At 43.4% G+C, this 26578-nt stretch overlaps 1 protein-coding gene across 2 annotated transcripts in view; it reads left to right on the top strand.

The window, feature by feature from the left end:
• The window catches only part of PRKD1 (protein kinase D1), a 558208-nt gene that overhangs the window by 404169 nt on the left and 127461 nt on the right, over positions 1-26578 (top strand). For both annotated transcript variants that reach the window (XM_029599009.1, XM_029599010.1), the window contains exon 5: positions 20179-20389. In XM_029599009.1, the coding sequence (XP_029454869.1) occupies positions 20179-20389 (211 nt within the window). The remainder of the gene's footprint in view (positions 1-20178; positions 20390-26578) is intronic.

The following is a 26578-nucleotide window of genomic DNA, read 5'->3' on the forward strand; positions in this document are numbered from 1 at the left end:
TGTGCTCTTTGGAGGTCTGAAGAAGGATGAAAAGGCATCTAAGCATCCTTGGATCGCTGGCTGAAGGAAACAATTTGCTTGGCCTGCATCAGGAAGGGTCGCCCCGTCCTGACTGGTTTGAAAGCTCGCTCGACAAGAGCGCAAGCAGCTTCTTGGATGGAGTGTTAGTGGTTGTCGCCTGAGGAGATTTGTAGAGCCGCAGTCTGGTCTTCCCTGCATACCTTCACAAGGCATTATCGTCTGGATGTCAGACCAAGCGCTTTTTGGGGAGAGCATCTTGCGAGTGGGTCTTTCGGGTTCCCGTCCGGTATAATGAGGCTTTGGTACATCCCACTAGTCTGGACTGATCTGGGTATGTACAGGAAAGGAAAATTGGTTCCTGTAATACCACAGATCAGTCCAGGATCCTGCCCGGGTGCTACTGTCAAAAGACTGATTTACCTAACGGTTAGCTGCTGTACATAGGGAGTCTATCAGAATGATTCTATAATATTTTGGTTTTTGTTTCCGGAATTAGATGTTTTTTTTGTCAATTATACTTTGCTTGGGTATTGATAAATACTGATGAGCTGCAGATGACACACTTGGGATACCAGTGCCTCGAAGTTTTGTTCTCTGACTCCATCTGCTGGTGGGAGTGCATAACCCACTGGTCTGGACTGATCAGACCTCTCATGATTTTAAACACCTCTATCATATCCCCCCTCAGTCGTCTCTTCTCCAAGCTGAAAAGTCCTAACCTCTTTAGTCTTTCCTCATAGGGGAGCTGTTTCATTCCCCTTATCATTTTGGTAGCCCTTCTCTGTACCTTCTCCATCGTAATTATATCTTTTTTGAGATGTGGCGACCAGAATTGTACACAGTATTCAAGGTACGGTCTCACCATGGAGCGATACAGAGGCATTATGACACTTTCCGACTTATTCACCATTCCCTTTCTAATAATTCCCAACATTCTGTTTGCTTTTTTGACTGCCGTAGCACACTGAACCGACAATTTCAATGTGTTATCCACTATGACGCCTAGATCTCTTTCTTGGGTTGCAGCACCTAATATGGAACCTAACATTGTGTAACTATAGCATGGGTTATTTTTTCCTATATGCATCACCTTGCACTTATCCACATTAAATTTCATCTGCCATTTGGATGCCCAATTTTCCAGTTTCACAAGGTCTTCCTGAAATTTATCACAATCTGCTTGTGATTTAACTACTCTGAACAATTTTGTATCATCTGCAAATCTGATTATCTCACTCGTCGTATTTCTTTCCAGATCATTTATAAATATATTGAAAAGTAAGGGTCCCAAAACAGATCCCTGAGGCACTCCACTGCCCACTCACTTCCACTGAGAAAATTGTCCATTTAATCCTACTCTCTGTTTCCTGTCTTTCAGCCAGTTTGCAATCCACGAAAGGACATCTCCACCTATCCCATGACTTTTTACTTTTCCTTCTGAAAATCCAAGTATACTACATCTACCGGTTCACCTTTATCCACATGTTTATTAACTCCTTCAAAAAAAGTGAAGCAGATTTGTGAGGCAAGACTTGCCTTGGGTAAAGTCATGCTGACTTTGTTCCATTAAACCATGTCTTTCTATATGTTCTGTGATTTTGATGTTTAGAACACTTTCCACTATGTTTCCTGGCACTGAAGTCAGGCTAACCGGTCTGTGGTTTCCCGGATCGCCCCTGGAGCCCTTTTTAAATATTGGGGTTACATTTGCTATCCAGTCTTCAGGTACAATGGATGATTTTAATGATAGGTTACAAATTTTTACTAATAGGTCTGAAATTTCATTTTTTAGTTCCTTCAGAACTCTGGGCTGTATACCATCCTGTCCAGGTGATTTACTACTCTTCAGTTTGTCAATCAGGTCTACCACATCTTCTAGGTTCACCGTGATTTGATTCAGTCCATCTGAATCATTGGCCATGAAAGCCTTCTCCAGTACGGGTACCTCCCCAACATCCTCTTCAGTAAACACCGAAGCAAAGAAATCATTTAATCTTTCCGCGATGGCCTTATCTTCTCTAAGTACCCCTTTAACCCCTCAATCATCTAACAGTCCAACTGACTCCCTCACAGGCTTTCTGCTTCGGATATATTTTAAAAAGTTTTTACTGTGAGTTTTTGCCTCTACGGCCAACTTCTTTTCAAATTCTCTCTTAGCCTGTCTTATCAATGTCTTACATTTAACTTGGTGCTTGGTGGGCAAACCAATCCAATCTGCTACAAGGCCTTCCATTTCAGGTTCCAGATCCTCATATAACCTTGACAACAGATGCCTCCAACCTTGGCTGGGGTGCACATGTTGGAAACCTGCAAACTCAGGGCATTTGGTCTACAGAGGAAGCCAAACACCAAATAAATTTCCTGGAGCTTCGTGCAATGAGATATGCTCTCAGGTTTTTTCAGGATCACCTTTCCAACCAGGTCATCCTGATCCAAACCGACAACCAGGTGGCCATGTGGTAAATCAACAAGCAAGGCGGAACGGGTTCCTACCTCCTGTGTCAGGAAACTGCACAGATATGGGCGGAGGCCCTTTCCCACTCGATGTACCTCAGGGCCACCTACTTGCCAGGAGTGGACAATGTGTTGGCAGACAAACTGAGTCACACTTTTCAACCACACGAGTGGTCTCTCAACCCCACTGTAGTGGACTCACTATTCCAAAGTTGGGGTTACCCTCATATAGACCTCTTTGTGTTGATCCACAACCGCAAAGTAGGGAACTTCTGCTCCCTCACTTGCAGCCAACACCTTTAGCCAAGAGACGCTTTCTCCCTCTCGTGGGCCAGCGGTCTCCTTTATGCGTACCCTCCACTTCCACTCATTTCAAAGACTCTCGTGAAGTTGCGAAGGGACAAGGTACTAATGATTCTGATAGCCCCTCATTGGCCACACCAGGTCTTGTTTCCATTTCTCCAAGACCTATCTGCACCGGCACATTCCTCTGGGGAAGGACCCGCTTCTGATCACTCAGAACGATGGCTGCCTTCATCACCCCAACTTCCAGGCCCTCTCCCTGACTGCCAAATTTATTTATTTATTTATTTATAACTTTTTTTATACCGAAGTTCAGGTAACAGAATTACTTATCACTCCGGTTTACATTATAACAAGTAGAAAACAATGACAACATATGTCTTACAATGAACAAGGGAGTGAACAACTTGGATAATATAACATAACATAACTAGGAACAGTAGCAGTATGCACTATTAGAGCGAGACTAGCACATGGGGAGGGAGGTTTGCTAATGGGGGGGGAGGGGGAAGGAAGATTGTTCGTGGAGGGGGGAGGAGGGAGAAATTTCTTATTGATGAGTAAAAACATGAGTTATTTCTTATTTTTATTTTATTATTATTTTTATTTTTATTATTAATTATTATTAATTAATAATACAAATAATTAAAAAAATTATTATTAATTATTATTATTATTATTATTTTTATTATTAATTTCTTATTGATGAGTAAAAACATGAGTAAAAAAATGTAAAGCCTGTTGCTAAGTTCTGTTCCCTGTAAACCGATGAGATGTTCCCAACGTTCGTCGGTATATAAAAGATATTAAATAAATAAATAAATAAAATAAATAAATAAATGAGCATAGGTTCTGGACGTCAAAGGTATGAAAACAGTCTATGGGAGCTGTGGAAGACTAAGTAAGTTAAGGGATTGTTGAAAGGTTAATACGTCAACCTCTTTACCTTTCAGAGCCAGTTTCCCGTGTCCTAGCAGCTTCACAAAAGCCTTCCACAAGGCAGTCTTATCGTTAGAAATGGAACAGGTTTACGGTATGTTGTACTTCCATGTCCATTGATCCCTTCACTTGTTCCACACCGAAGTTTCTGGATTATCTCTGGCACCTGTCAGAGACAGGCCTCAATACTACTTCTATCAGGGTACACGTCAGTGCGGTAGCCGCCTTCCATAAAGGTGTCGGGGATATACCCATTTCAATACAACCCCTTGTAACACGCTTTTTGAAGGGCTTGCTCCACCTTAAACCTCCACTGCGCCCTCCGGCCCCTTCCTGGGACCTCAACATGGCTTTGGGGCGGCTCATGAAACCGCCGTTTGGGCCTCTCCAATCCTGTGATCTCCGCTATCTCACATAGAAAGTGATTTTTCTTTTGGTGATCACATCCGCTCACAGAGTTAGTGAGTTAAAGGCCTTAGTCATCTACCCGCCTTACACTAAACTTCTGCATGATAGGGTAGTACTCCACACTCACCCTAAGTTTCTGCCTAAGGTAGTGTCTTTAGTTAAGAGGAAGAAATTATTGAACTTTTTCCATAAGGCTAAAACTCATATTGCTTTTTTGCAAGAGACTCAATTACCTTTCTTGAGCATAACAAGCTAAAATCTCACTGGGTGGGAAAGGCTTTCTTTTTTTCATATAACATTGGAGTGCCTCAGGGATCTGTACTTGGATCGGTGCTTTTCAATATATATATAAATGATCTAGAAAGGAATACAACGAGTGAGGTTAGCAAATTTGCGGACGATACAAAATTGAGGGTTGTTGCAGGGAGATCTAGTAGTATGGTGTTGCAGTAGTCTATTTCAGGGAAGATTATAGCCTGGAGGATGGTACAGAAGTCATTCAGATGTAGGAGGGGTCTTAAATTTTTTTAGTACATGTAGGCTATAGTAGTAGTCTTTCATTGTTGTGTTTATGAATTGTTTTAGATTGAGTTCGCTGTCCAAGATAACACCTAGGATTCTTACATCTTGCGCGGTCAGGTGTTTAGGATGTTTTTGCACGTGAAACTTCTTTGAAAATTCACTTATTAGGTTTTAACTACTGATCAAGCATAATTTGTTGAAACATGGCCAAATTGGATTTTTAGATCTTTTTACTTTTTTGGTTCTATGATATATTTTTCATGTTTGATTTAATTTCTCTATGTATTAATATAATACTTCAATGTTTATCCTCTTTGAATTATTTTATTTATTGTTTTTTTCTTTGTGTTGCCACCAGTCGTCTCCAACAGTTAATTTTTCCTCTTGTTGTTGGCTTTTTGCCTCTCCTTTGTGCTGCTGAATATAAAGGGCCCTTCTCAAATATGGCTAAAAGTCCATGCGGTTTCATAGCATGTGTACTTTTAGCCATGTGAGAAAAAAGGCATTCCTATGAGAATTATTAGGAGAGGGAAGGAAATGATGCATGAACATTTTGAATATTTTCCCTCCACTACCCATTCAAATAGCAGGTATAAAATAGGTGGATGTTTTTAACATGTGTACTTGATGTGCTTAGTTTTGAAAGAGAAACACTGTGAATCATTTCTTTGTTAAAACTAGCCTAGAGTACAAGCATTAAAAGTGCCTATAAAGTTGGTAACTGAGTTATTTTAAAATTGCTCCCAGTAAGGAAGTGGTAAACCATGACAGATCTCTCTGTATACGTTTCTTCTGACCCATTGTGCACAGAGATATCATTCAGAATTGGCTCGATGTGCTTATAAAAAGGCCTGGTCTTCTTAACTGACCGTTAACACAAATGACTGGATAGGGAGATTCCCTAGATAACTTGTATAGAAAGACAAATCTTACTGCACCATTATGTAAGCTGCTGTGCCCGATAACAGTACTATTTACATACACTAAGGCACGTGGGGTGCATTATAAAAGTTAAAATTATACCAAAAGCTTAATTTTTCCTCTCAGGTTTAATAGAATTTGCTTTCATCCCACAGAAGCAGACTATGCCAGGACAGTTAAAAATAGAATAATAAATAAATAAATAAATAAATACACCCCATGCAAGACCTGACATACCAAAAAGTTAATTTTCAAAGGAATTATACATGTAAATATAACATACTATCATAATTTTCAAAAGCCATTTACCTGCGTTAAGTACATTTAATGCACATAAAACCTATTGACAATTCAATGGCATATATTGTAGCAATTTTCAAAAGCTCACTTAAACGAGGAAAGTGCATTTACACATGTAAAAACCCAGTTTTAAGCATGCAAATACTTTTGAAAATCAGGCCCTGAGGCTTTTCCCATTCTGTGGCTATGTGAAAAAAAACAAACTAATCACGCCCATAGTTTCAGTTCCAAATCCCCAGACAAAACTCTGCCAAAGCACTTCATCCCCACCCTGCAATATTCCATTTTCCAATATTGAGACCCCATATTACCTCACACCTGACCTACAACTTTTTGCCATCCCAGTACTAAACCACTCAACAAATCAATATACATGCAGCTCCCTTCTGTCCCGCAGGAATGAGAGCCTCACAGAATTTATAACAGCAGTTTGGGATTTTTAACCTGCTGATAGCAGCTTACAGCATTATTAATATTCAGGTACTATAGTTTAGCCCAGTGTTTCCCAACCTTTTCACACCTAAGGCACACCTACATTAACAAAAATGTTGTGTGACACACCAACTTCCACAGAACAGGCAGTGCAGATAAGGAGAGGCACTGGAAGCCCCTCCAGTCTCTCTCCCAAATTGTAGAGAAAGGGGCAGCAGAAGAGAGAAGTTATGGTGTGTGTGCAGCTGGCTCACAGGCCGATACAGTAAAGCGCGGCCGCGGTTACCCTGCTTCTAACCCGCTTTATACCCACAATTTGGCCACGTAAGTCCAACTCGCGATTCTTTATCCCTTTTAACCCATCCTTACCGTTTCTTTAAATCAACGGGTAACCCTTTCCGCCCGCGACACGTATATGATATGTAAATGATCGGATTAGCTATTCCCTCCCATACAGTAAAGTGCGCCCCGATTATCGCCTTTTTAACCTGCAGTTTTGCCACGTGTTTAACCTGCTAATTTACTGCCTACCCTTACCCCTGCATTAGTGTGGAGCGTCAGGTCAGAGAGACGAAATTTCACGGGCAAACGACCCCCTCACCCCCCGGGACAAGACCTTTAGCGGAGCCAGGATCGGCATGAACGCACACCGTGACCTGAGCGCCCGGCTGGACGTCCGAGGTCACGGCGTGTGCTCATGGCAGCGAAGGGGCATGAACGCACGCCGTGACCTGAGTGCTCGGCTGGATGTTCGAGGTCACGGCGTGTGCTCATTCACCATCCCCGGCGAGGGCTGCTGGAAGCCGCCTCACATGGGGAGTATCTGATCCTCCCTGGGCTGCTGAAGCCGCTCTCGCCGCCGGCTGCCCCCGGGAGGAGGGGAGAGAGGACTGGGGTTGCTCCAGAGACCGGCACCCATGGATGCGGCCAGGGCAGGTGAGCGGGGGCTGGGGGAAAGTTTGCCCGATCCTGTTGAGTGCAGGTTTTATCAAGCACAACAATGCTCCACCACCCTGGGTTTGAAAGTTATTTTTCAGAATACTGTTCGCATTGCAGTGGAAAGGAGAATGCATTGACATAGCGGAGAGAGGAACTGGGACGCTTAAAAAAATCTTTCATCCTTCCAGTGATGGGATTAGTCGCGATCTGAAGAGTGGCTTTTCCGGTGCATTGGATTTTAGGTTGGGCAGGCAAGAGTTTAGGTTATGCTTGGAAGCAACAGGTCCTTCCTAATACGTTTTTCTTTTGGTCTGATTTGATTGTATTTTTTTCCCCTAGGGGAATTGTCTTGCTAAATCATGACCCTTGCTGTTAATGGCCGGCTGATACTTCTCTGATCCTTTTCTTTTGCTTAAGGTTGGGATCCACTTCCTGGTACCTGTCATTTCAAATGTCATTTGAAATGACAGGAACCAGCGCACCCAGGATACTGTATAGGCGCTGTAAAGCGCTCTATACAGTAAAATGGATTGCGCTTCATGGACGCTTCTTGGATGCGCTTTGGACGTGGCTTGCATTTGCATGCCATTTAAATACTGTATCAAGCGGTATGTGATCCGAACTGTGCGCGCGGCAAACGAGCGGGCGCCCGGCACTGCCGCACTTTTTCTACCGTGTCCTTACTGTATCGGCCTGTCAGTTAGTTACCTTGGTTGCCACATGTAGCTGTTGGAATTCTTCCCTGCTGCTCAGTGTATACTATCTTCCGCTCATACTCATCCTGGAAATAAAGCAGTGGCTTGAAGGACTCAAAATTTAGGGAAGATAAGGGAGTACTATGTATGCTGTATAAAGCAGGTCCTAGCTATCCATGCCCTTCATGCTGCCCATTAATTACCATGTTCCAGAACTCATGGAAGAGGTGGCATGCATGACTACACATGTTCTCAGAAAGGAATTCCTATCCATTTAAAAACCACCTCTGGTGACTCTTGTTACTGTGAGGTGCTGAGAACAGAACCCAATTGCAGGCCTGGATCTGAGCATCAGGCATTGGTGACATTATGACACACTGGTAAGGAAATACTAGTTTAGCCAGTGCTGTCAATTTGACTATGGAGCACCCCCCATATTATTTGAATACTAAGACTTCCAAATCTTTTTCACTTCCATTATTTTCCCATCACTCATCACCTCTTCTGAGACATAGAATGTATATCCCCAATACCCTTGTGGTCACTCACACCAGACCGCAAAGGTTACTTGCACCACCATGACCTCAGGAAACGCTTTTCCTTCATCCCAGGCCACTCACTCGGGCAATGTGCAGGATTCCTCCACACTCCAGCTTATATTTTGCTCAGGGATCCCATCATCTCAGGACTCCCCTTATCTCATCCTCTGGGCACTCTCTTCTTCTGTTTCACACTAGCATTGTATTCCTCATGCAGGAAGTGTCTCTCCTTCTATTCCACTGTTCCATCCAGTTCCCCAGAGGGAGGGATTGCCACCACAATCCCACTCCATGGCCTCAGGCCTTTTCCCTTGAGAGGAAAGCCCCTGCAGGGTCCACTCCATACTGGAGGCCAGATCCCACCCGCCCATGGGCTAGCTATTCCAGGGAAACTATATCCTTGAGGTCTCTCTCAAACTCCAACCTAGAAAGGGTAACGCCTGATAATTTATACATCCCAGAAATAATTCCCAACCGATCAAAACCCTTGTGTCTCTTAAGGGGATATTACACAACCCAACACACAATCAGTCCATTTCCCTACACCAACTACCATTACCTAGCATTATACCAAGTGCCATCCAGTGGTCATTCTGAAGAACTGCAGCGTCAAACATGCAAACATTTTCAGAATATTTCAGATATTAACACTCCTGGTTCTCTCCCACCCAAAATATCTGGTGTTACTAGAAGTAAAAAGGGGCACAAATTTGGGGGTTTCCCCACATTTACATGAATCATTTTGGCCATTTAAAATGCACCTTCTTTGAGGTATGAAATGTTGATTGGTACGCAATATACAGTAATCAGCCAGTGAAACAGACGTAAAATTGCCCCACATTGTCACAGGACAACGCTATCACATGTCCACCAGAAGGATTAAAATGTCAGAGTGAGATAAAAACTCCTTTGAGGAGATCAGAATTCTACCTAGGCCCTCCATTTTTTTTCTTTTTTCATAAGGAGAACAGGGTTGCTTTGGACCAAAATTATTGCACTTTTAGGGAGTTTGAGTAATCTTCTTTAAAATGCTGCTGGTCTTCATCTTATAATGTTTGGGGAAAGGGAAGAGGTATAAATAACTAGTTTTAGCCTTGCATCTCCTACTGTGCCACAATATTTAATCAGTATTCCCACTTCATATTAAAACCTTTTTTATACATCATAACAAATACAATTCATATTCCCTTCCAGCTCCTGTGCCAAAAATTCTTGTACTGTATCTGTTATAGCAGTAAGGTAGTGTAATTGTTGTATTATTCTATTTGAATATGTAGAAGTAAAGGTAAGCAAATAGAGGGTAATTTTCAAACAACTCTACACTGCCCCTTATATGTGTGTATATTGCAACATGGAGATCTACTAAAGAATTTTATAACCTGCCCGTATCAAGTCCACGCAGATCATAAAATCTGCATATATCTAACCACCCAACATACACATGTATGTTTGGTTACACGTGAATTGAAATGCATACTGTTCCTACCTATTTTATAAACATACATGTGTATATTTTACACGCAAAAAAATATATGTCTTGATTTATATGCGAAAGGCAGTATATTTTAAAAGATGTGTGCATAAGTGAAATCACCAGTTTGCCGATAATCTTCCGGTTCATCTAGTCCTTCTCCAGGTCATTGAGACCTTCCTAGTTCTACACCTTGAACTCCCCCCCCCCCCCCCCCATTAACTCCACCTACCAACAGCAGACAACAGATGAGTCTGATAGGAATTGCACTAGATAATTAGCAGGCGTTAAATTGCACAGATAAGTTGCCTAATGTATTTGCGTAAGTCTCTTATAAAATAGCAATTTAAGTGCATTACTTTTGGCTCTGCCCTGGAGCACCTTCTTTACGGTAGATAAATGTGCTTGTGAAACCAAAAATACATATATATTTTTGATGATTATAAATTAGCATGTATGTGAATACAAACTACTTATGCATGCATATGCTAATTTTATGTGTGCAACTCCTTTAAATATTAAGTGATACGTTTCTAAAGAACTAATTTTATATATTTGTGTGCAGTATAAAAGATATCCACATTTTTGTTTATTGATCTTTATTTCTACTTCATAGCAGAAAAATTCTGTTGTAATAAAACCCTCTTTATAAGAGATCCGGTGGCTCCCACTGGGTGGTTTTTTTTTTGGGGGGGGGAGGGTGAATGGAACTGATGTCCACTTATTATTGCTTTGTAGACATGACTAGAGTAGTTGGATTTCAACTAAAAGTACCAGTTTAACTGATGTGTTATTGGCTTGTTCAGAGAAGCATATTATTGCATAATTTTTCATTCCCTGGTAGCCAGCCAGCTGACTGACTGACTTAGCATGTTTGGAAGCTTTCCAGGAAAGATTGTTTCACCGGATTACAGGATGGAAACTACAACAGCCAAATGTTGAACAGCATCCCCCATCTAACTATCCCTCAGTCAGACCTATGTGAATCAGCACTCATAAATACAAGAAAATTAACAAAGACAAAGGCTGGGTTAATGGAAAATGTAGAAAGGTAAAATCCAGATAATGAAATCCAGATAATTCTGCAGAAAGTTTAATTAGCCATGGTAAGATAAATCTGGCTGTAGCCCATTCTGTTTACTCACGTTTGGACTACTTGCAAACGTCTAACAAATGAATAGAGATAACTTTGAAAATATAAAAGGTAACAGCTTACTTGTGCTTTGTTTCTGGTACTGTCTGCTTGTAACATGACAAACTGTACTAAGCCATGTCCATCAACAGAAGAACTTCTAGAGACTTTCAGGCCAATACAGTACAGTGCGCTCCGACAGAGCTCACTGTTAGCCTGCTATTGGACGCGTGTTTTCCCTTACCCCTTATTCAGTAAGGGGAGGAAAACGCGCGTCCAACCCGCCGCACCTAATAGCGCCCTCAACATGCAAATGCATGTTGATGACCCTATTAGGTACGCGCGCGGGATACAGAAAGTAAAATGTACAGCCAAGCCGCACATTTTACTTTTAGAAATTATCGCCGACCCAAAGGTCGGCGCTAATTTCTTCCGGCACCGGGAAAGTGCACAGAAAAGCAGTAAAAACTGCTTTTCTGTGCACCCTCCAACTTAATATCATGACGATATTAAGTCAGAGGTCCTGAAGAGTAAAAAAAAAAAAAATAAATTTTGAATTCAGCCCGCGGCTGTCGGGCCGAAAACCGGACGCTCAATTTTGCCGGCGTCCGGTTTCTGAGCCTGTGGCTGTCAGCGGGCGAGGGGCCGGTGCGCACGCCGGGAGAGCGGGTGTTCATCCGCTCTCCCGCGGACTTTACTGAATCGGCCTGTTTGAAAGGATGTGTCTGCCACTCAATATTTATAGCAATACCAATATCGGAAACCCCTAAAACAGCTAACTTATTCAGCATATTCCTGCTGAATATTGGTGATTAAATTTATCCAGTTAACTTTTGCTGGATAATTTTTAAGCTAAGCTATCTGAGTTCCATCCTGAAATGCCCTACTTTATCTGTCTCCATTTTAGCTGGATAATGACTGATCCAGCTATAATTTAGCTGGCTAAGAACCTGAGAAATTGAAAAGTCAGTATTAGACCAGAAAACTCACAAAGTATCATGCTAAATGCCTTTGAGTATTGGCCTCTCTCTCTCTCTCTCTCTCTCTCTCTCTCTATATATATATATATATGTATTTATATATACACACACATGCACACATATACCCACTGTGATATATCTTAACATACATGCACAAACAGTATCTTAGAAATGATGTGCAAGGGTCAGATATGAGAGAATAATTGACTCCCCAACAAGTTAACTACATGATTCCTGGAGGAATAAAAGCATTAGTCTCTCTCCTGTGAAGCAGTCTCAGTGGATTTAGCTCTATTTCCCCTGTAGCTATTATTTTTCCATTGTTGATTTTTCCTTAGCTTTTCAGTTGAAGTGTGTAATTAAGCTCTTAGACACTATAGAGCAAACTACCAGGCCAATACTCAGATTTGTTGTAGTTTAGTTTGAAAGAAGACCAGGGATCCAGTGAGTCCTCCTTTCTCCACATGGTAATCCAGGGGGAAGATTTAAAAAACCTTCTGTATCTACAGTATAGCCAGTTCTAACAATGAAAATAATTCCTTCCTAACCTTGAATTAAGGGGTAGAGAAATCTTTTCCCATACAAAAATAGTTTAAACTATTAAACAGACTGCTTGATGAATATGAACCTTCATATTTAGAATCATAGACATGTAAGCCAATAGCTCATTCTGTGTCCATAAATTGCTGTTATCATTAGTCTGATAACTTCAGTAATTTTTTTTCTCAAAACAGTAACAGTGTCCAAAAATAATGTGCAAATTTCCAAACATAAACTTGTAACTTTTCTTACAGTCCTTGCTCAATAAATCAGTTTCACACAGGGATGATAACTTTAAAATGTGTTTGTGTGTGCCCATGTAAACATGTATATGGTCGCGTGGCAAGATGTGCTGAAATGTTATATCCTGCTCACCTTGTGATTGTGTGTGGAGGCAAAGAGGTCCACATCTGGTGTACCCCACGGATGAACAGCTCAGCCGCTACCTCTGGGTTGAGGGACCACTTGTGACTGGAAGGAGCAACTCAACCGGTCCCGCCAGCATGTTCAGAGCCCCAGGCAGGTAAATCGCTCATAGCAACATCCCCTGTGACATGGCCCAGGTCCACACCTGCACCCCCTCATGACAGAGGAGAAATAAGGCTGTGTCTCCCTGTTTGTTGATATACCACATCGCCGCCTGGTTGTCTATCTGGATCAGGACTGTCTTGCACAACAACCGGTCTCTGAACACCCATAAGGTGTAATGGATTGCCCGAAGCTCCAGAAAGTTTATTTGACAGCAGGCTTCGAGAATGGTCCAGATACCCTGAGTTGGATCTACAGCCCTGAGGAGAGGTGTTGGTGGTGAGGATCACTTGAGGCGGAGCAGTTTGGAAGGGAAGCCCCTGCTCCAAATTGGAGAGGTTTTACCACCAGGACAGGGACGCCCACAGAGGTTCCATGACAGCCACGTAAGTCTTAAAGTCCTGTCGCCACTGTGACCGCAAGGTCCATTGAGCCCTTTGCATGCACAAACGGACGAGCGGGGTAACATGGACAGAAGCCTCCATGTGGCCCAACAGATGGAGCAGAAGGCCGCTAGTGAGGCAAGGGCAAGAGCCCAATCGCAGAGCAGAAACACTTTTGCATGTGCCGTGTCTAGACTGGCTCCTATGAAGTCCAGCTGAGGAGGCTGGAGGTGAGACTTCGGGTAGTTGATCATGAACCCCCAAGCCTGTAGAGTCCACACTGTCAGGGCTAAAGCACTCAGCACCCCTGCGCAGGAATCGCTCTTCAATAACCAGCCGTCTAGGTACGGGAAGACATGCACCTCCCGATGCCTCAGATACGCAGCCACCACTGCCAGGTATTTGGTGAATACGTGAGGGGCTGAGGCCAACCCAAAAGGCAGCACCTTGTACTGATAGTCAGCTTTCCCCACCATGAAGTGGAGGTATTTTCTGTGGCTGGGGAAAATGGCTATGTGAGCGTAAGCTTCCTTGAGACTGAAGGAGTAGAGTCAGTCTCCTCTTTTGAGGAGGGGAATTGGCGTACCCAGAGAGACCATCTTGAATTTTTCTCTTGAGAGAAATCTGTTCAGTGCCCGGAGGTTGAGGATGGGGCACAAGCTGCTGTTCCTTTTTAGAATCAGGAAATACCTCAAATAGAACCCTCAGCCCTGCTGGGGGCAAGGGAACTGCTCTACCGCGCCCGCTGCTAGAGGGGCAGAGTGTTCAGTCTGAAGTATTACCTGCTGGGCGGATGAACCCCACAATGGACATGGGGGGAGAGGTCCCTGGGAGCTGGCTGAAGCTGTTAGTACCCCTGATGGATAATGGCGAAGCCAATGAGCCTGCCTCCCACTGAGGGATCTGGCATCAGGAGTGCGCTTGACTGATTCGTGCTCCCTCACCGCCAGTCCTTAGCTGGGGCGCTGGCTGGGGCCTAGGCGCCCGCTGCTGGCAGGGGTGACCCATGCAGCTAGTGCGTTGAGTGTGAGCCCGGGAGGCCGGAGGATAATACTTCCTCTACCTTTAGAAGGGCTTCTGGGATTATGGCCTGAAAGATTTCCTGGCCAAGGAAGGGGCATCGGAAGCACTAGCGGAAAGCTGCTAAAGGGTGGCTTGATGCTCTGAAGTGCCCTGAGCACCGCTGTCTGAACCCTGCGGTCCAGCTCCTCCTGAAAGTCTGGTGAGGCAGGACTGAGGGAGATGAGCCATCACTAGCGCTTCCTCAGGTCCCCGAGATGGCACGGTGCCTGGCACCGACATCGGTGGGGAAAACCTGGGACTCCCGGGGGCATCGGAGGATGGGGCCTCTGATGGCTGGTGTCGCTTCAGTGGTGGTATGGCTACCGCCAATACCTCACCAGAACCGGAAGCATGCACAGACGGTGACCGGTGGCGATGCTTGCGGGATCTCCCACAGAGCTCGGCCCAGTCTTTCCCCAGAGCCGAGGAGGTGGAAGACCCTGATGTCCAGGATACTGGTGAGATCATGGAGGATCTGTCACCGTCCCCGCGATCCTTAGAAGAGATGGAACAGTGAGAGGGAGTGTATCAAGGGGCTCCCCGTGACTTCTTGGTGTCAAGGGCTCCGACATGGGAATGGATGGAGCAGACTTGGATGAACCAAAAAGTTTCTCCATCTTATCAAGACGTGCCCCATGGCCTTTGGGAGTCATCTGGACACACAGATGACACCCGTGGATGTCATGCGAGGTCCCCAAGCAGAGGATGCAAACCTCATGCAGATCCGTGATGGACATGGACGGCGGGCATTGGGGGCACTGCCGAAAACCAAACAATGCCATAAAAGCTACCCAGCGTATGGTCCATGACCGGCGGTCACTGCGAGGCAAGTAGTTGGAAATCGACCGCAAAAGCAAAAAAAACCCAAAAAAAACAGTAATGTAAGCTACCACACCGAGGAGGCACTGAACGTGAAGGGGGACCTGATGATGAAAAAATGGGAAAACACGATACTTTCGTAGAAAAATAGAAAAAGAGTGGAGCTCCACAAACCGTGAGGCAACTGCACCACGGAAAAGAAGAGACTGAAGAGGGACCTCGTGTGGATGCTCAGATAGTAGCATACTGAGCATGCTCAGTGTGCTGGTCAAAGCTTCTAGAAACTTTGACATAGGTTTTCCGTGCCGGGCTCCAATGGATTATGTCACCTATATGTGAGGACTAACATCCTGCTGTCATAGGAGAACACCTCTTACAGGTAAGCAACTGCGCTATATGCCAATTTCTATGCATGTAACATTTTGAAAATTAATCTTTGAGTTTGGAACTGATTTATTAAGTGAGGATTGAATGAAAAATAGCACATTTATATGTGGGTCCCATTATCATATAGAATTTTGCAGAATGTTTCTTTGATTAAGCCTAAAAGTTGTAAATTTGACCCCTATCCATTTGTTACCTTAAAATCTATAATGCCTGCAATAAGAGACATACTAATAAACATTGTTAATCATTCCTTACAGTTGAGGGATGTGCCAGCAAATTTGAAAAAACAAAATAAAACTGTGATACACCCTGTATTAAAAAACAATAGTGAGTCTTGTACAGTCTTAACTAATTAATGTCCAGTATCAAATCTTTGCTCTTTGAGTAAGGTATTGGAAAATGGGTATTTATTACAGCTAGTAGTGTTTATAGATGGTAATCAGATTTTACCTAAAAATCGATTTAGTTTCTGTAAGGGTCATGGGATGGATACACTATTTTTTTCATTTTTTGTTGATATCTATAAAGATCTGGATCACAATGGAACTGGAATTCTGGTGCAGTTAGATGTGAGTTCTTCATTCGACACTATCCCTCATCGTAAATTGCTTAAAAAGATTACAAGTGTTAGGAATTGGAGATACATAAATTGATGGATTCAATTATATTTAGAAGGCCGACAACAGCAAGTTTATTTTAATAATATCACTTCAGCGTGGCATTCTGTTGATATGGGCCTCCCACAGGCTTCTTCCTTATCTTCTTTTTTATTTAGTATTTACATTTGCTCTCTGGCCCTCTGTTGGACTCTTGGATATTTAAATTTTATGCATATGATGTACAAATTTATCTTCCAACTCCTTCAGTTAAGGAATTTCCCTTAGCATCCTTTAATAGTGGTATGACTAATATAAGTGAATGGATGGATGTGTATGTTTTGGTTTTAAATCCTGGCAAGACTGTGATAATGTGGCTTGGCATTAGTGATCCTCTTTCATGTTCTATTGATTTTGATTTTCATGGTCATGTTTGGATATATGACAAGACAAGAGACTTAGGTATACTTTTAGACTCTAGTGGTTCTTTAAAATTCTAAGTAGCAAATGTAATGAGTATCTCTTGCAAAATTAAAAACGATTCGTCCTTTTAAATATATTTTATCTGTTGATGATTTTAGAATGTTAGTTCAGGCAATTGTTATGTTTTATCAGCTTGATTATTGTAATTCCCTTTATTTAGAATTATCAAAATATTTAATCAGAATCTTGGAGTTAGTACAGAACGCTGCTATACAAATGATTTTTTATTTACCTTGGGGAATCAATTTGACCACTATTAGAATGAAATTACACTGGTTACCAATGGCTGAGAATTCAGTTCAAGGTACTAGCTATGGTATATAAATCTCTTTACAAAGATGATTATTGTCTTCCTGGAAAGCTTAAAAAGTATATTCCTGCACATAATTTGCTGTCAATAGATCAGAACTTAATTACAATGCCATCATATACCTCTTTTACTTTATAACAGGGTACCATCAAGCTAGGGTGAGATAACATAGTACAGATTTTCATTTTTGTGAGACTTTCCTCACTCCAAATGAAGTCTAATCTTCACCAAGGTGTACTGTACTGTTCCACCAACACCTCATCTCGAGCTATTAAATGACCCTCCTATAGAATATAAATACTTGCATAATGTGAAGGCCTCCCCAAAGGCATTCTCTCTATCTCTCTCTCTCTCTCTCTCTCCCTCCCTCCTTCCCCAGCCAACCCCGAAATGGAATTCTAAAAATTTATCGCAAATTGCGTTACAGCCATTTTGGGCGTATCGCACAGCTTAACACCAGGAAAAAAAAGATGTAGTTATTTCTGGCATTAAAACCATGCAATAGTGCCCCTCATTTTAATAATTCCCATCCAAACTTCCCTAATTCTACCCCTTCCTGAAATTTGCATTCACGCCATGTGAAAGCATTATCGCTTGCATTATGGCATTAACGCATGCAATTAACGTGTTATCACGTGCGTTAACACCATAACGCATTTTGATGAATGATCCTGTTAGGTTGCAAGCTATTACGCCGCATGCTTTCACACTAGCTATTCCAAAATTATGGAAAACATTATCTCTAGATGTGAGAAAAAAAAGTGATTATTTAAGATTTAGGAAAATGGTAAAGGCTTTATTGTTTAAAAAGGCATCTGCAGATCTACTTGGATGATATTGAAAGGCAACTACTGTAATTGTGTGCTATTGTGTTATTGTATGGTATAAGGTGTGTTATAATCTGCTTTATGTATTTTGGTTTGTCTTTTATTTTATTTTATTTGTGTATGTAAAGTTGTATTCCACATTGAATTTCGAGAAATTGTGGATAAAAAGATGAAATAAATAAAATAAATACCACTATGTTGCACCTTCACTCCCCAACCTGTTCCTTCCCTCACTTATCCCTCTCATTCATGCCCTTTCCGGTCACTAATATCGCTCTGCTCTCACTCTACTTCCCTCCTTAGCCTCCCCTCTATCATACTTCTCATTCACTCCCTTCCCTCCCATCCTACTCTTCTCTCATACAGCCTCCTCTCCTCTCAACCTATTCCCTCCCTTCCCTTCTTTCACACTACTACATTTCCTCTCACTCACCCTTTCTCCTCTCAGCCCATCTGCTCTTGTCTTTCCACTCCCTTTCACACCTCTCATTTCCTCCTTCCTTTTGCTTCCTCACTCGCTTACCTCCTATACACTGGCCAGACTTGGCCTCCCTATCAGCGGTGTCCTCCATCGTGGCAAATCCTGGTACCTCATATCCCACTGGCTGGGCCCAGTCTCCCAGCTAGAAACATTTTCAGTGCAGGGGGTCCAGACGGCTTTTCTCCTGCTGGTGGGGACTGATCACCCTGCCAGCAGCATTATCCGGCAGCTCTTCTCCTGCTGATAGGGGACTGGTGCCCCCATCAGTGGTGTCTTCAATTGCAGTGAGTCTGGGCAGCACTTGTCCCATTTATGGGGTTTGAGAACACCTGCTAGTCTTTCTGCTGATCCTGCCATAATGGGATAAAAAAGAAATAAATTCCTCCATGGGCCAAGTGGGAGAGTTAGACAGATGAGCTCTGCAGGCCATAGTTTGGGGGATCCCTGATTTAAAATAAAAACAAAAGCAGAGATGGGTCATAGAAAAGGTCAGGGTTCAGGAGGGTCAACTCTGTTAAGATGGTGGAGTACTTTACAGAGGCACTTGTGAAGCAGAAGAAGAGCAGACTATTAAAGCTGAAAAGGCATCTTTTAAAAAATGGAAAGCAAATCTAAATTAGGAAGATAAGACACAGCACAAATATGGACAAGCACATGTAAAACATTATTGGTTATGGGGGAAAAAAAGTGTCCCTTTGCCCTTGTGCAAACTAACACATACTTTGTCTGAGGATCCTGTGTTGTCATCTGTAAGACAAATACAGGGAAAAGGATGAGAACATAGACAGTAAATTCTGCTGAGTTTTCCTTTTGCTTTCCCAGGGACCTTATAATACGGTATTACCTGCAGTATTACCTGCAGAATTTACTGTCTCTAAGTTATCATCCTTTCCCCTGCATTTGTCTTACAGATGACTCAGCACAGAATCCTCAGACTAAGTATGTATGTATGTAGACTTACAAATTATGTAACTGACAGCATAAAGAGTCAGGATGCATTTAAACTGCCACAAAATTATGTTTGATCCAATACATAAAGCTAACCTCTCTTCCTTACTAGTGGCTTTCTAGCAACTTGCTGTGGCCTAGATCCTAGAGTACCAAGGAGTTGTTCTGGGAACCATCTCCGACAGTGTTTAGCTCCCTGCTATGGACTCCCCAGAGTGTAAAATCTGAAACTACTGTTGAAAAGGTTTTTTTTTTCCTTTGAAGAATGTATAACGCTATTTCATATTATTATAAAATGGTGGAGCACTTGCAGCCTTGCTGATATTATAGTCTGTTAGGTTAAATTGTTGCTTAACATTCTAAGTTGTAATCTTTGCAGCTTCTTGTTTTCTTGAGTTGTACAATAGTTGTCTTATTTCAGCAATGAGCTTGGCTTAAAATAATTTTTAAAATACAGAAATTTGGATTTGAATGTGTTTGAGAAAACGGAGAGCACATATTTTAAATTGTATAAAAGGAGGAAGCTTAATTTACAGAAGAAGTATTTTACTGTTAAGGAATCTTTTTGTTTTTGGAGATCATATATGCAGCAACATTAGATATTTTAAAGAGAAAACAGATTAGTATGGTGATACAAAATATCATTAAATAGTATGCACTGCCATATAAACCATAAGGCTGCCGAATGTGATGGACAGAAGGGTTTTTTCGCAACTATGGAATTCTTTCTATAATTGGCCATTTATATTAATTTGCAGCAGAAATCCCCATCAGAATCCTACATGGGTCGAGAGAAGAGATCAAACTCACAGTCCTATATTGGCCGCCCCATTCAACTGGACAAGATCCTCCTCTCCAAGGTTAAAGTGCCTCACACATTTGTGATCCATTCTTACACACGACCCACAGTATGCCAATACTGTAAAAAACTTCTCAAGGGGCTTTTCAGACAGGGCTTGCAATGCAAAGGTGAGTGTGATTCAGCCGTAACAAGAGATGGGAATATTTGGGGTGTTTGAACATTCACACTAAAATGCTTACAGTCTGTAAAACAGCTATGAACAGCCCTAAAATGCATAATTCCTAGGTATGAAAATGTGCACATCTTAAAAATATGACTCTAGAAACAGAGGTCGATATTAAAAAGATTTGTTCAGGTAACTTTGGGAGTTACCCTAACAAATCTTTGTTTATAAAAATTCTTCTCTGCTTAGCTGGTAGATTTGTGCAGGCAAATCATATCCTGACAAAATTTGCCTGCATAAGAAAAGACGAGGGTGGAGGTGTTTCAGGGGGTGCAGCAAGACTTTAGCTGGAGTGTGCTAATGTTAGCACTCTCCAGCTAAAGAGGCCTGGACAAGTCTGGTCGGGGTGAAGGGCAGGCCTGGTTAACTTTATCCAGGTATATTGAGTGCCACTTATAACCAGATAAGGGCCACTGAATATATGGATAAAATGAACCAGCTAGAGTTATCTGGTTAACTTTGCCACTCGCTGTACTGCTGAATATTTATTTCATAATATAATACAATATTTCCCAACCCTTTCCTGGGGAGACACCTAACCAGTTAGGTTTTCAGGATGTCCATAATGAATATGTATGAAAAGAGATTTGCATACATTGGACACCCAGGGTTGAGGAAATTCTGATATAATATAAACAGAGGAAAAGTATGGCCAGGATCTTGTCTTGGATTCTTGGTTATAACTCACTCATAAAATTCACCATAAACTAAGTTAAATTTATTCTCACAGGACAAGCAGGATGGTAGTCCTCACATATGGGTGACATCATCAGGATGGAGCCCAATCATGGAACACTTTTGTCAAAGTTTCTAGAATTTTGACTGGCACCTATTGGGCATGCCCAGCAATGCACTGACCCTGCATCCAGGAGGGGTTCCCCTTCAGTCTTCTTTTTTCCTCGCAGCAATAGCCACGTGGGTTAAGGAGCTCTTGAGATTCCTGACAGGAATTTTCCTCACGGAACATCTTTCAAAAATTTCAAAAAATTCTACCCCGTAGGGGTCCCCCTATCAAAATCCATTCTCCATGGTCGAAAGGTAAGGTTTTACCGTTGCGGTCAATTCCCGTCGAGTTATCCCTTCGGGGCCTACCAGCCATCGACTGCACCGCGGCAACATTTTTGATGGAGTCATGGTGTCGGGTTTCTTCGGTGCCCCGACTGTACTCGAGCAATGTCCATCACTGACCTGCATGGGGTCTGTGTTATGTGTTTCGGGTCCCACCACGATGTCTTAACTTGCACCAAATGTGCCCAAATGACACCAAAGGGCCGTAAGGCTCGTTTAGACAAAATGCAGTTTCTCTTTCAGTCAAAAACCCCGACTCCATCGATAGCTTCGACTTCGTCCGAGCCGGTGCCATCGACCTTTTGCCAGCACTGGGACACTGCTGCTGCCCAACCGGCATTGACGATTCCAAAGGTGTCGATTCCCTCCTTGCCTCCCCAAGAAAAGGACTGAGGAGATCATCGTGAAAGATGTCGACACCGTCATCGCAAGGCTCAGTCTGCCGATCCAGGCAAGCCCTCGGCATCAATGTCAACGGAGCCACCGGCAAAGAAGCCCCATCCAGAAAAGGCCCCATCCTCTTCTGTGACCAGGTCACTGAGGCGTTCCCCACCTTCAGTGGTGCCGGGATCCGTGATTCCACCTTCACCGGTGGACCCTCTGGCTACGGCAGTGCTGCTTCCTACTCCGAAGCCGGAGTTCCATGCCCCAGGCTTCCGCGAGGAATTGGATCGGATGATCCAAGATGCCATCAGTAAAGCACTTCAGGGCTTCCAACCTTCATTGACGCTGGTACCGGTTCCCGAGTCGGTCACTGATCCGAGTCCCGTAGCGCTCACAACGGGACATATCTTGCATTGCCTCTTACCAGGCATGTCTTCCATGGCTCAATGCTCATATCTTGCATTGCCTCTTACCAGTTATACATGACCCAGTATAACAGAGACCTTTTTAAGAGGATCCAGGATTTCTCTGATTCTTTACCAGAGCAACTCCAGGCTCAACTTCATACTCTGGCTCAAAAAGGTCTGGATGCTGGAAAGCACGAGGTCCGCGCTGCGTATGATATCTTTGACACTGCTTCTAATGTGTCTGCAGCGGGGATTAGTGCAAGAAGATGGGCCTGGCTCAAATCTTCGGACTTAAGACCAGAACAAGACAGGTTAGCAGATCTATCCTGTGTGGGTGATAATCTCTTCGGGGAAAAGATCTGAGAGACCGAGGCGCAGTTGAAGGACCACCATGAAACTCTGCGCCAGCTTTCTTCTGTGCCATCTGAGTTTCCTTCCGCCCCTAAGAGAATTTTCAGGCGGGACTCTAAGCGGCTGGCCTACAAACCAAGGACATTTTATCCTCCGGCTTCTAGAGGACGCCCTTCCAGACCTTACCAAAAAGGTCAATCCAGGCAGACTCGGCCTCAAAACTCTCAGCCAGCTTTTCAGCCTGGACCAGTGTCAGGGTTTCGACTCCTTCCTAGAGAGTATAAGCCAACCTCCTCTTCTATCCATACCAGTCGGTGGTCGGCTCTGCCACTTCCAGTACCTTGTACTGCCATTCAGCCTAGCGTCCGCTCCACGAGTATTCACCAAGTGCCTGGTGGTGGTTGTAGCCTTCCTCAGGAACCAGGGTGTGCATGTCTACCTTTATCTCGACGACTGGTTGATAAGGGCTCCGACTCAGCAGGGCGCACTAGCCTCCCTGCATCTCACTATCCACACCCTGGTCTCCTTAGGGTTTCTTATCAACTATTCCAAATCCAAGATAGTTCCATCCCAAACCCTATCCTTTATAGGGGTCGACCTAACCACTATACAGGTGAAAGCCTTCCTCCCCCAGGATTGTGCTTTCACCATAGCATCTCTGGCACATCACCTACAGACTCGAGTATCTTCAACTGCTCGTCACTTCCTCATACTGCTGGGTCACATGGCGTCCTCTCTGCATGTCATTCCGATGGCTCGCCTAGCCATGAGAGTGATGCAGTGGACCTTAAAATACCAGTGGATTCAAGCTAGTCAGCCAATGTCCATCATTATACAGGTTATCAAATAGCTCCGTCTGTCACTAGCCTGGTGGATACACCACTCCAATCTCATTCAAGGCCTTCCATTTCAGGCTCCAGAACCTCAAATTACCTTAACAACAGTCACATCCAACCTCGGGTGGGGTGCACATGTCGGCGACCTGCAGACTCAGGGAACCTGGTCTCCAGAAGAAACCAAACACAAAATAAATGTCCTGGAGCTACGGGTGATCAGATATGCCCTCAAGGCTTTTCAGGATTGCCTATCAACCAAAGCCATCCTGATTCAAACCGACAATCAGGTTGTGATGTGGTACATCAACAAACAATGGGGAATGGGCTCCTACCTCCGGTGTAAGGAAGCTGCACAGATATGGGCATGGGCCCTTTCCCGCTCGATGTGCCTCAAAACAACCTATTTGCCGGGAGTGGACAGTCTTTTGGTGACAGGCTAAGTCACACTTTCCATCTGCACGAGTGGTCTCTCAACCCCACGATAGCGGACACGATATTCCAATGCTGGGGTTACCCTCGCATATACCTCTTTGCGTCTGTCCACAACCACAAAGTAGACAACTTCTGCTCTCTCATTCGCAGTCACCACTCACAACCAAGAGATGCCTTCGCCCTCTCCTGGGTCAGCAGTCTCCTTTATGTGTACCCTCCACTTCCTCTCATTTCAAAGACTCTCGTGAAGCTCCGGCAGGACAAGGGATTAATGATCCTGATAGTTCCCCACTGACCATGCCAGGTGTGGTTTCCAATCCTCCAGGACCTATCAGTATGCCGGCACATTCCTCTGGGGAAGGATCCCCTTCTAATAACTCAGAACGAAGGGTACCTGTGTCACCCCAACCTCCAGGCTCTATCTCTGACGGCCTGGATGTTGAAAGGTTAATACTCCAACCTCTTAACCTTTCGGAGTCGGTATCCCGAGTCGTGGTGGCTTCACGAAAGCCTTCAACGAGAAGGTCTTATCGCTCTAAATGGAAGAGGTTTACGGTCTGGTGTACTTCCATGTCCATAGACCCCTTCACTTGTTCCACTGCGAGGTTCCTAGACTATCTCTGGCACCTGTCAGAGTTAGGCCTAAAAACTTCCTCTATCAGAGTGCATGTTAGTGCAGTGTCTGCATATCATAAGGGTATAGGAGATGTCTCCATTTCAACACAACCCTTAGTATCACATTTCATGAGAGGTTTGCTCCATTTAAAACCTCCACTGCGCCCTCCTGCCCCTGCTTGGCACCTTAATGTGGTTTTGGGACGGCTCATGAAACCTCCGTTTCAGCCTCTCCACTCCTGTGATCTTCACTATCTCAACTGGAAGGTAGTTTTTCTTCTTGCGATCACGTCTGCTCACAGAGTTAGTGAATTACAGGCATTAGTTACCTACCCGCCTTACACTAAAATTCTGCATGACAGGGTAGTGCTCCACACTCACCCTAAAATTTTGCCGAAGGTAGTGTCAGAATTTCATATTAACCAATCTATTATCCTACCTACCTTTTTTCCCAGGCCCCATTCAAACCCAGGAGAACAGGCTCTGCATTCTCTGGACTGCAAACGTGCTCTAGCTTTCTATCTGGACTGCACGTCGGCCCACAGGAAATCCACTCAATTGTTTGTTTCTTTTGATACCATCAAATTGGGAAATCCTGTGGGAAAGCAGACCCTATCCTCCTGGTTGGCGGAATGCATTTCTTTTTGCTACCAGCAAGCAGGTATTCTGCTGCAAGACCATGTAAAAGCACACTCTGTCAGGGCCATGGCGACATCAGTAGCGCACCTCCATTCGGTACCACTTGCTGATGTATGTAAGGCTGCTATCTGGAGTTCTCTCCATACTTTCGCAGCCCATTATTGCTTAATAAGGCTGGCACACAGGATTCCATCTTTGGCCAGTCCATTCTATGCAACTTGCTTTCAGTTTAACTTCCCAACATCCTTCCATCGACCCTGTCAGGGTTCAGGATGCCCTCCTAACCAAATTTTCACCCCTGTTGTTGTGCCTGTTGCACGTCTTTTGGTGCATTTGTGCATTGCTCGGGCATCCTCAGCTCGGTACTCACCCATATGTGAGGACTACCATCCTACTGTCCTGTGAGAACACCTGTTACAGATAAGCAACTCTGCTTTACCCTGATGTAATATGTGGAATGTAGTTTTATAGCTCTTAAGTAAACAAATCTGTTACTGAATCTAATACTGTAATTATAGGGATTGGCACAAGGATAAAGTGTCTTTTAGCCATTAGCTAGAGATTCAAATCAAACTCAGATCAGTGTGATAGTTGAAAATCTTTAGCTTTCATAGCTGTTTTGTTCAGTTCTTAGTGAGAAAGTGTTGATGTGGTAATTTTCAAAAGGATTTACATACATAAAAGCATATATTGTAGCCATTTTCAGAAATCCACTTGCATGAGTAAAAGGGGTAATATTCAAAAGGATTTACATGTGCAAATGTAATTATTGTAGCAATTTTCAAAATCTGTTTACCTGCATAAAGCACACTTACATGGGTAAATCTTATGGACAATACGATGGCATACGTTGTAGCAATTTTCACAAACCCACTTACAAGGGTAAAGTGCATTTACTCATGTAAAACCCAGTTTTAAGCAAGTAAATCCTTTTAAAAATTACTCCCATTATGAAAATTACCACATCCTACTGCAGTTGGCAGTCTAACTTAAAAGGGCCTGAAGACCATGTCTAAAGCACAAAGCTGTGATAGCTAGTGACCCAAGTTCTAATCCCATTTCCACCACTCACTATTAGGGAATATTTTAAGATTACCATTATATAGCAATTGGAACCATGCCAGCATTTAGTATAAGCTTAGAGGATAACTTTCAAAACTGCTCATGCGTGGGGGGGGGGGCAAACCAGCCAATCGGGTGGCGCGCCCTCGCTCCCCGACAGCAGCACGTCACTTCCCCCCCCCCCCCACCGGATGCTGTTAGTGTAATCAGTAAAATTGCGCAGCTGAATAATCACATCACATGGGCGATTACCCTGCGCTGGTGTTAGAGCTCTATGAGGATGATCAATTTTAATAGGCTGCTTAGAAAGCCACTTAGAAAAATAAGCAACCAGATTGT

This window comes from Rhinatrema bivittatum, chromosome 4 (genome assembly GCF_901001135.1).
Source record: "Rhinatrema bivittatum chromosome 4, aRhiBiv1.1, whole genome shotgun sequence".
NCBI lineage: Eukaryota > Metazoa > Chordata > Amphibia > Gymnophiona > Rhinatrematidae > Rhinatrema > Rhinatrema bivittatum.